Here is a 10,484-nt window from a genome sequence, read left to right as displayed (position 1 = left end):
CTATAACACGTTTGTAGGTACAGGTGCTAAATTTTTCTGGAAAAAAAATGACAAGAAACCACTAATTGTGTTCTCTGGGGAAGAATCTGGGATGGGAGATTTGTGTTCTTCTGTACTGTTTTTCTTATGATCGATACTTATTAGTCTTGTACTCTCTTTTCCTTTTTAGTTGGAATAGATAGGTGGTAGGATGGGGCGTTTTTACTGTCTTCTTTATACTTCTGTATTAAAAAAAAACCAGCAAAGATATAATATACCCAGTACAGCATATTGTAAGATGAAGTCCTAGACTATAACCAACAGCTAGTAATAAAAATTGTGAGAGATAAGGGTCTGAAATGGTACTGAAAGAGAAAGAGTAGGCTGCCACATGATCAGCTTTTTAATTAAAGGAACAAAGATTGTTTCAATTGGCAGCGGTTACAGCACACCTGACTCATACTACCATGAAATTATAGCAACTGACATTACACATGTGTAAGTGACTGGGAGGCTAGAGTCCCACAAGACCAGTGCTCTGGAGCCCTATCTGTGGAGGACTTCAGCTGCATGGACTAGACAAGTCCATTTCTTTTCACTGATGCTGGAGCAGCATGGACTACATTTATACCTGTGACACACATGAGGGAAAGCCCGTTCTTGAATCTAAAACTGAAAGACATTAACAAAAGGGTGAAACATCATCCTTTTCTGGTCCTGAAGAAACTTTTCTTGTCCTGAATAAGCCTATGTTAGAAACAAGGGCTCTGAACATCTTAGGGCTTTCAGAGTGAAATGCTGTACCAGTTAATCCATTCTAGGAACTATAGTACTGGAAACAAAATATAAAGCTGGCAGAACCCAAGAGTACCTACATACCAGTATTGCCAACTAAAGTTGGTAATTTTGAAGAAACTGGGTAACCCACTTCCTATATAGGTTCTCCCATTAGCCTATTTAAATAACTCACGCTATTTTTAGAGAAGAAAATTCGGGTGGTGTTTTCAACTTAATGCTTCACTATCGGAAGAATCTGAAGTACGACAACCTGGGCAGGTTCTCAGGTTCTTCTTTCTTTTTTTTTTCTTTTTCTTTTTAAGGGACTGGTTTGAGTCATCTGATTTAATGTTTACTGAATTAAATACCGTTTCAAACTGCCATGAGTTAGTCTCAGTTTTCCCTAAACCAGAAAACATCTGCCTCCATGAAAAATGCTTTAGCGTTAAGAAGTGTCAAACACTACCTAAAAACTGCAGTAGCTGCTTTATGCCTGCATTTATCCCTCCCCTGATAAGGTCCTCTGGTACCTGAGCTGAGAAGGGAACACCTGATACCTGCAGGACACTCTTCCTTGTGCTTCTCAACTTTTGAAAAACAAACCTCCAGGACAGACCTTCCATCATTTATATTTTAATAAAAAGAGGCACGGACCACTTACGTTTGTTTCCCGTATGTACTGCAAGAAATAGACAACACCCAGTTTGCAGAGGGCTAGGAAGACCGGAACTTGTGCATCTGGGCTGGCTTCAGCTGCCATGTCATAAAAACGTTTTGCAAGGTGAATATCCTATAATATAGGTAAGAAACAAAAATGCATTTCTTGTCAAAATAAGTAAAAATATTTAGTGAACATATTAGACAAATTTATTTTACCTTTGAAGTTTTCATTTTAAAATGAGTTTCCCTCACCTAAACAAAAATGCCAAGCTTTAGTTGGGTAAAATTCGTTTAATTATCTAACTGCTTAATATTGAAAAACTTCATTAAAAAACTAATTTTCCCCCAACATAACATCTCATTTGCTGTGTAGATACACTGGATACAGCCATATATCTATGCATTAACACTGTTAACCTAGAGATTTCCAAGGGCGACTTCTGAAACTCACACTAATTTCTTGCTACTGAAAACTTCAATCAGTGTTAGCAACGTCTGGTTTCAGTTTGGGACCGTGATCTTCAAAGTGGGGTAGAGACACTCAAGATTTTACAACAGAGGCCAGGCACGGTGGCTCATTCTTTTTTTTTTTTTTTTTGAGACGGAGTCTCGCTGTCACCCAGGCTGGAGTGCAGTGGCGCGAACTCGGCTCACTGCAGGCTCCGCCCCCCGGGGTTCACGCCTTTGTCCTGCCTCAGCCTCCCAGAGTAGCTGGGACTACAGGCGCCCATCACCTCGCCCAGCTAATTTTTTGTATTTTTAGTAGAGACAGGGTTTCACCGTGTTAGCCAGGATGGTCTTGATCTCCTGACCTCATGATCTGCTCGCCTTGGCCTCCCAAAGTGGGCTCATTCTTATAATGCCAACACTTTGGGAGAGCAAGGCAGGAGGATCACTTGAGGCCAGGAGTTCAAGACCAACCTGGGCAACATAGTGAAACTGTCTCTATAAAAAATAAGCCAAATTAGCTGGGTGTGGTGGCGCCTGCCTGTAGTCCCAGCTACTTGGGAGGCTGAGGTGGGAGAACTGCTTGAACCTGGGAGGCAGAGGTTGCAGTGAGCTGAGGTGGTGCCACTGAACTCCAGCCTGGGTGACAGAGTGAGACCCTGTCTCCAAAAAAAGAAACAGATTTTACAAGAGGTACTTGCATGGACATGTTAAAGGACTCGATTCTGCAGTTCTGCAGCTTCCATATGTGCTTTTTCCTGAAAAGGATCTGTAGAGAATAGGCCTATGCACACAGCAAAGTTTCTCCATTTTGCGAAAGGAAGGCACAGTCCTTATCTACCGCACTCTTTCCTCAAGTACATTGCCTTGGGGTGTAAACACCTCAGAGGCTACCACCGAAAGAGATACCTTAAAATACTGGTTCTGGAGAAGGCTCCTTTATTGACTAATTATAAACCCTTATTAGGGCATCTTGTGTTTCCCTGTGTTAGATATATTTCTGTAAAGGGTGAAGCCAGTCATTCTTAATTTTGGCCCAGTTTGGAGTGTTCTGAATTCAGATATGTAATAGAATGGGATGGTGGGAATTTTCACTTAAAAATCTCACTTCTACTCCCTATTATCAAAGAATACCAAACTCTTAAGAAAGAATTCCATGAGACATGAGGGAGAAAGGCTAAAGACCAAAAATGACTGCCCCTGCCCAACATATTTAAATATAAGCAGTTACTTTCAGCTATTCCTTATTCTTGTCCTTAAGGTGTGTCATTATTTAAAAAGAAGAGCATCTTCAAATAATGGTAACAGTATGGTTAGTGTCTGAGTTTTTAGAAAAATATAACTGAAATGGTTTTTTGGATTGCTGTATTTTTCAAGATCATGGATCAAACTTCATGTGATTCATACACTGGATGATTCATTACGGTAATTAAATAGATTCAACAGTGTGTAATTAAAATTTATCAAATAATATCATGATTTTTTCCAATTATAGTCAATCCTCATATTTAATATTTTCCTAACTATATTAAATGGGGGATTGATTGTTTTCAGTAGCATGAATGTTTTAAACCTCAAAAGAAAAAAAACGGAAAAGGTGATCACAATGTCTTATATAAAAAGGTGGCTCATGCCTGTAATCCCAGCACTTTGGGAGACCAAGGCGGGTGGCTCATGAGGTCAGGAGTTCAAGACCAGCCTGGTCAAGATGGTGAAACCCTGTCTCTACTAAAAATACAAAAATTAGCTGGGCATGATGGCAGCCGTGGGAGGCTGAGACAGAATTGCTTGAATCCAGAGGGCGGAGGTTGCAGTGAGCCAAGATTGCACCACTGCACTCCAGCCTGGGCGACAGAGTGAGACTCCATCACACACACACACACACACACACACACACACAAAGTAATGGAGTTACTGATTTTTATACATGATTATTTATTCTCAAAAGCTAAACAAAAGTTCCCTCCCCCTACTCTTATCAAAGGAATACTATGCCTTTTATCATATTCTTTATTCACAAGAATTTCTATTATTAGCTATACACTGTATTACAAATTAAATTAGAAGAACACATTTTCTTGTTTTATAACCTATTATAAAAACAGATTAGTAATATCATTTTAATCTTGACTACAGTCAGTAAATTATTACTAGATGTACTCCATGAAAGCCATAACTTGCATGTGATCTTTATATTAGACATGTTAAACTTCACTTGAATTAAAAATAAAGTCAGCTGGGTGCAGGGGCTCATACCTGCAATCCCAGCACTTTTGGAGGCCAAGGCACTTCAGTCCCCAGGGGTTTGAGACAAGCCTAAACAACATAGTGGTACCCCATCTCCATTTAAAAAAAAAAAGACAAAAACCTGTCAGCCTTTCTGATAGAAGCTAAGTCTAATTTGGGACACTGGATGACTGGTTTGACAATAAAGAGAAGCTTCAATTACTACATTAAGTGGCAGAGATCTTCCAGAAGTTGAATGTACTGAGTTTGCTGCTCCTGAGCACTGACTGAACTATATTTAAGTATCTAATATTAGTAATATTCTAAATATTAAGGTAAGTTTAAAATATAAACATTTACATACTGAAATTAAAATAAAATGTCCAAATGTGAACAAAGCAGCAGCATTTTGTCAAGAAAATAACCGCATTAGCAAAAGTGAACTTAACTTTCCCCTCAATCCTCAGGTCAACAAAGGGCCTCTAAGTGACACAGGAAGTGAGTATAATTAACAGCCTATTTCATAAGTCTTGGTAAAGCCTTTTGTACTCTTCCTAGAAAATGAGAAAAGTGAAAGGCTCCAGTGTCAGGGAATGCATGCTTTCACAAGTCTCTGGTTTCCAATTCTGCTTTCAACACAACTGAAGAGGGACCTATCAAGTAGTCAGGGGATTGATCATTAAAAATAATTTCTAATGACAAGTCACTCTGATTTTTGGCATCTAACTCTTAAGGCAGTTTGAAGAATTAAGTGACCATGCTATAGTGAAACTCTTCCCATTTTCATATACATATTTATATGAATGACATTCTAGTCATACATTTAAAAAAATGAAAAACAGAATTAATGCTAAATCTACTCAATTTTTAACAAATACTCCATTTATCTCATTAAAAGATGCATTTTCAATTAATAATACAAAAAGCAAAGTTTTATCAAAACGTATTTTGTAGATTTGATCAACAATGCATTAACTGACCAACTGTGACCAGTAATATCTCATGAATTTTTCTTAACGCTTAGATCACTGGTAATAAAATTCAAAATGAATTTATACACTTGTTTGTTTCAGATAAGTATGATAGAGTAATCAATAAAAGACCTAAGCATTAAATACATTAGTATTACATTCCACAGAAGTCGTGGTAGAAAACATAAATTGAGGGAAACAGGAAAAGACGTAACTTTCAATTAAAAAACTTGCTTGTATATTTCTAAAAAATTAGTAATTGTAGGTGGGTATTAAATTATTGTTATTTAGATTCTATTGGATATTTTAAGGGTAATTAATTTTATTTAAAAATGTTAATGCTTAAAATAGCTAGAACTTAGACCCTTTGAAACTTAAGAAAAAATTTAAACGCCAGCTTAAAAATGCACAAGGGGGTCCACAGTTTTTCCAAATTCTTTTGAGGGCACACAGGAAAAACCTTAAGTCATGAGTCCAGAGAATGTCAGACTTCATTAGGAAAGTATAAGAATCAGAAATAAATTTATCAGTAGAATACGTTTAATTCATTTCAAAATAATTTGAAAAGAACAGAATTTGGCTGAAGATGGACAGATAGTTTCTCAAACAAGTAGTTATCAGCAGAGGAAGCACTGCACTTCCATTTTCATGAGTCTGTCTTCAGCTTAATCCCTAAATAAAACAGCGTGGACAGCAGTATCTGTGGGTGCTAGAAGATGAGAGATGGAAGGGCAGTCTTCTGAAATATTACAAATCAGTCCCATAATTTAGTGGCCTGAAATCCAACAGAATGTCACGGAAAGTCTATTTTCTATACAAATGCAAGTGTTTTCCCCAATCACAATTATATGATTCAAACGTGTTTGGAAGCCACACTCACCTGTTTAATGCCCAGTCCTTTTTCATGCATATATCCCAGATTAAACATAGCTTGTGCACTGTGTTGCTGCTCAGAAGCCAGACGGTAATGAATAAATGCAGTTTCATAATCTACATCGGTGCCAAATCCATAGAAATGGTAGTCTCCGAGCTTAATTCTAGCCACAGTATAGCCTTAAACAAAAGTTAAATGCAGAACTGCCAATAAGTAATGTTTAAAACAGACGAAACTTTTTTCTCCTCCTGTTAACATGCTTACATAAAACAAAGAATTTTAATTCGTAGTACACAAACTTTGTAACAAATCCTTTCAGCCAAGTTATAAAGTCCAGTAAAAATTTAAACTAGAAGTGTAGCTCTTCTGCAGAAGGCTTTGGAATAGAGAGAGGTAAAACCAAGTTGGTGTGTGTGTAGGGGGACAGGTTTAATATCCCTAATTCAAAAAGCTGAAATCTGAAATGCTCCAAAACCTGAAACTTGACACTCAAAGGTCATGCTCAAAGGAAACGCTCACGGGAACATTTCAGATTTCAGATTAAGGATGCTCGAACAATATGTATGCGCAAATATTCCAAACACACAAAAAAATAAAAAACATCCGAAATCTGAAACACTCTGGTCCTAAGCATTTCAGATAAGGGACACTCAACCTGTACTCCCTTCTTTCACAAACACTCCTATGTAAATGATCAGGCTCTACTTTATAATGTTATTTACATTTTAAAATAGTCCAGCTTGACTATTTAGGCTTGGAGAAGGAACAGGCAGAGAATGTTGAAAGGAAATGTATAAAAAATAAACATTGAAAAGAAAAAGAAAAGTCTCTTAGGTTTCAGACTAATGTTGTATCATATATTCTATTTAATTGCCATTTCACACAGTATACTGTCCTCAAACTGGAAACCAAAGAGTGAATCATAGCTTGATGGAAATGTGTAGTACAAAGACTTTACAACCCAATTTAGAAACTCTGGCTCTAGAAACTTCTATGTTAAGAATAAATACCAATAATGTGTAAACAAATTAAGTCACAGTATCTCTGCTTATTTTTTTGAGGAGTCTCACTCTGTCGCCCAGGCTGCAGTGCAGTGGCATGATCTTGGCTCACTGTAACCACCTCTGCCTCCCAGGTTCAAGCGATTCTCCTGCCTCAGCCTCCTGACTAGCTGGGATTACATGCGCCTGCCACCATGCCCAGCTAATTTTTTTGTTTTTTTTTAGTAGAGACAGGGTTTTACTATGCTGGCCAGGCTGGTTTCGAACTCCTGACCTCAAGTGATCCTCCTGCCTTGGCCTCCCAAAGTGCTAGGGTTACAGGCGTGAGCCACCCTACCAGGCTTCTGCTTAATTTAAAGGTGATGAATGACATGATTTAATGTTCATGGGAGATAAATAACATAAGGAGGTCCCTGGGTGCAACTCTTATCTTAGAATTAATCACTCACCTTGAGAGGCGGCCCTGTTCCAATGTAGCAAAGCTCTGGGATAAGTTTCATTCTCACCTACAATGGTTGCTTCTCCTACAGGAAAAGAAATGAAATACAAATCAGGCATTTAAGAAAAGGCACTAGACTTATTTTTCATTTGCAAAGCAGGGAGGATAGGTGAAGCATAAGTTAAACAAGAATTAGGATATAAGAATTAAAACAAATACTGAAATCAATTACTGAACTAAAATAGTGAGTTAAAAGCAATCACTGGATGCAAGAGGCACTACTTTGTGAAACATGTTTTATCTATAGAACCAATCATGAGACTATTGAGACACTTTTCTACACAGTGTTGGGAAAATGGCATTTTTGTATCCACTGTATTTTGAAAAATACATTTATGCAAAGTGCTTAATTTCAAAATGAATGTCAAATCCATTTCTACAGTCAACTCTAGTTATAAAACTTTGATGGCTAAAGTAAAATATTAATAACTTAAGCCTGTGTGTTCAGTTCCAGTTACAATAATAAAGACTGTTTCCTAATAGCTTTTCTTTTTGAATACACTAAACATTTCACTGGCATGAACTCGTACATTCTAAACCTAAGGCAGGACTAAAATGAACCTTACTCTGATCAAGAATAAAGGCTGCATTGCTTTGTGCCACTTCATAGCCCTGTTCAGCCAGGAGGAGGTACTGGATCACTGCAGCATTGTAATCGCCATCTTTATAGCTGTTATAGGCAGTCATAAGCCTTTCAGACCAACGGCCTCGTTCACATACATTCTTAAACAACTGTGTGAGGTGGGGAAAAAAAAATCAGTACAAGAAAATAAGAAAGATATACCAGAAAATCACTTATGCACATTGGTTGCAGATAACTATTAAGCTTGTTCCTTCAATTTCTGGCAGCTTTCTTGAATAGACATAAAAGTTTGAGATACTTATTTAAAGTTTTCACTTACTCTTTAGAAGTCAACAGGTTTATAAAAAAAAAACAGTACACAATTATTGTACTACAAAAATTACCATTTACTCTGCCCAGGCACTGTTGTAATGATTTATGTCTATTACCATTCTGAATCCTCCCATGAGGTTCATGAGGGACCACCCTAGGAGGTAAGTCCTGTTAAAAGCCCCATTTGACAAGTGAGTAAACTAAAGCACAGATTTAGAAACTTTGCTAAGCATTTATCAATGTCACTCTAAAGTGCCAGGTCTAAGAGAGAGCTAAGAGGAAAATTTCCAATTAGGAGATACTAGCATTCCTTTTTGGAACATTCATTCAACTTACTTCTTTTTCTTTTTTTTTTTTTTTTTTTTTTTTTTTAAGAGATAGGCTCTTTCTATGTTGTCCAGTTGGTCTTGAACTCCTGGACTCAAGCCATCATCCACCTCCTAAGCAGCTGGGACTACAGGCACGTGTCATTGTGCTCAGCTTATATATTTTTTTGATGCTGATTATTATCAGATACTGTCTTAGATGCTAGAAATACTGCAGACACCAATATCTCCCCTTATACAGTTGATTCTAATAGGGAGAGACTGAATAAGTAAGTATAATAATTACACACAGACACCTCAGTCTTCCCTCAGTATATCAAAGCTAGGTAGGCTGAGTCTAGAACTATAGAAGAAAACAAAGAAAACCAGAATTACAAACGCAGACTTTCCTGGTGGGCAGATCAACTCCCTACACACAAGCTGGTAGAAAAGACCTTACCTCCACTGCAGTGTGACATGATCGCATCACACCGGTGCCACTGGCATGCATCTGGGCTAGGTTATAGAAAGCCAAGATATGGCCTCCCTGAGAAGCTAAATTAAAATACTTCAAGGCCTGTTTATAATCTCTCTTGACTCCAATGCCGTCTGTAAGAAAAAAAAATCACACGAGATAATAGACTTAAGATTTAGCTAAGTATCAGAGAAGGCTTATATATGAGGAATAAAACTCTAATGAAAGAATTCTTACTGAGTAAATATGTGAATCTAATACAAATTAACATACTGATACAAATTAATATAATTTACAGCAAAAAACAAGATATACAAATCATTGAACTGGGAGAACATTTAACCAGCCAGAATTTGATAACACCCATATCCATATCATAATGCCATCTAGTGGAAAACAGCTTAATTTAGATCTTGGTGTATCCATCATTAATTCCAGTGTTACTTACTATAGTACATGGAACCAAGCTGTAGTTGCCCATCCACCCAGCCTTGTTCAGCAGCTTTCTGGAAATACTTCAGGGCTAGATCATAATTCTGTAGAAAAAGATGTCATATGATGAGAAAGTTCAAAAGGCAGACATACTCAAAAGTTAAGAGATTTATTTAAAAAAATGAACAAAGCATATAAAAAAATTCCCGAAGAGCCATTAAAAAGGCCACTTTCTAATTCTTATAATACATAGTAATACACATTAAGTCCTATGGGGATTAATATTTAAGGTGGTGAAGAAAAGCAAATAGAGTTTTTGTGAAACAATTTGTATGCTGCTCTCAGAAAGCATAAACACTAGCAGAACATCAGACCAGGAATTAAGAAACAATCTTCTCTGCTAACCAATTAATCCTTTTTAAACCTCAATTTTCCTAAAATTAAAGAAAGAAAATTCTCTCCTTATTCATTTATTCCCTGTGTACCTTACCAAACACTACATGATTATTATACTTCAAAGGTCATATGTATCCAAGAAGAAAAGTTAAAATAAAGGTTACTATTGAATTTTAGTGTCCTAGAATGACTGGAAGGCCTCAAAATGAGAACACATCACTGTCTTTTGTGTTAGAGAATACCTATAGATATTAAAAACCTAGCTCTTAAACCTAGCTCTTAGTTTCAGCCTCAAATTAAAAGGACATATTACTTGGAAAGATCATATAGAGAAGGAAACCGCAATGTGAATCCAGGGACATCCAACATGAGGAGGCTGCACAGAAGGATGAGATGCAATGGCCAAGGAAACCCAGACACAGACAGAACACCAGGGAAGCAAGAGGTCAAGTGAGGTAGAATCAAAAAATGTCAATTGGACCAACATTTAGGCGGTTACTGGTGATCTGTACAGAGAGTATAGTTCCATGAAGCAGAAGTTTGATTG

General features: G+C 37.2%; 1 protein-coding gene across 2 annotated transcripts in view; it reads right to left on the bottom strand.

Annotated features, from left to right (window-relative positions):
* Positions 1 to 1,255: 1,255 nt before the first annotated feature.
* The window catches only part of SEL1L (SEL1L adaptor subunit of SYVN1 ubiquitin ligase), a 55,021-nt gene continuing 45,792 nt past the window's right edge, over positions 1,256 to 10,484 (bottom strand). The window contains exons 15-20 of one of the 2 annotated variants that reach the window (XM_032180026.2): positions 9,558 to 9,645; positions 9,095 to 9,243; positions 8,001 to 8,166; positions 7,385 to 7,459; positions 5,941 to 6,113; positions 1,256 to 1,546 (exon numbers count right to left, since the gene is read on the bottom strand). In XM_032180026.2, the coding sequence (XP_032035917.1) occupies positions 1,379 to 1,546; positions 5,941 to 6,113; positions 7,385 to 7,459; positions 8,001 to 8,166; positions 9,095 to 9,243; positions 9,558 to 9,645 (819 nt within the window). In that variant the 3' untranslated portion in view covers positions 1,256 to 1,378. The remainder of the gene's footprint in view (positions 1,547 to 5,940; positions 6,114 to 7,384; positions 7,460 to 8,000; positions 8,167 to 9,094; positions 9,244 to 9,557; positions 9,646 to 10,484) is intronic. The other variant, XM_032180025.2, reaches the window with a different exon arrangement.

The sequence above is a fragment of the Hylobates moloch genome, unplaced genomic scaffold, assembly GCF_009828535.3.
Source record: "Hylobates moloch isolate HMO894 unplaced genomic scaffold, HMol_V3 SCAFFOLD_16, whole genome shotgun sequence".
NCBI lineage: Eukaryota > Metazoa > Chordata > Mammalia > Primates > Hylobatidae > Hylobates > Hylobates moloch.
The sequence above is the reverse complement of the archived record's forward strand: the minus strand, read 5'-3'. Positions and strand labels throughout refer to the sequence as shown.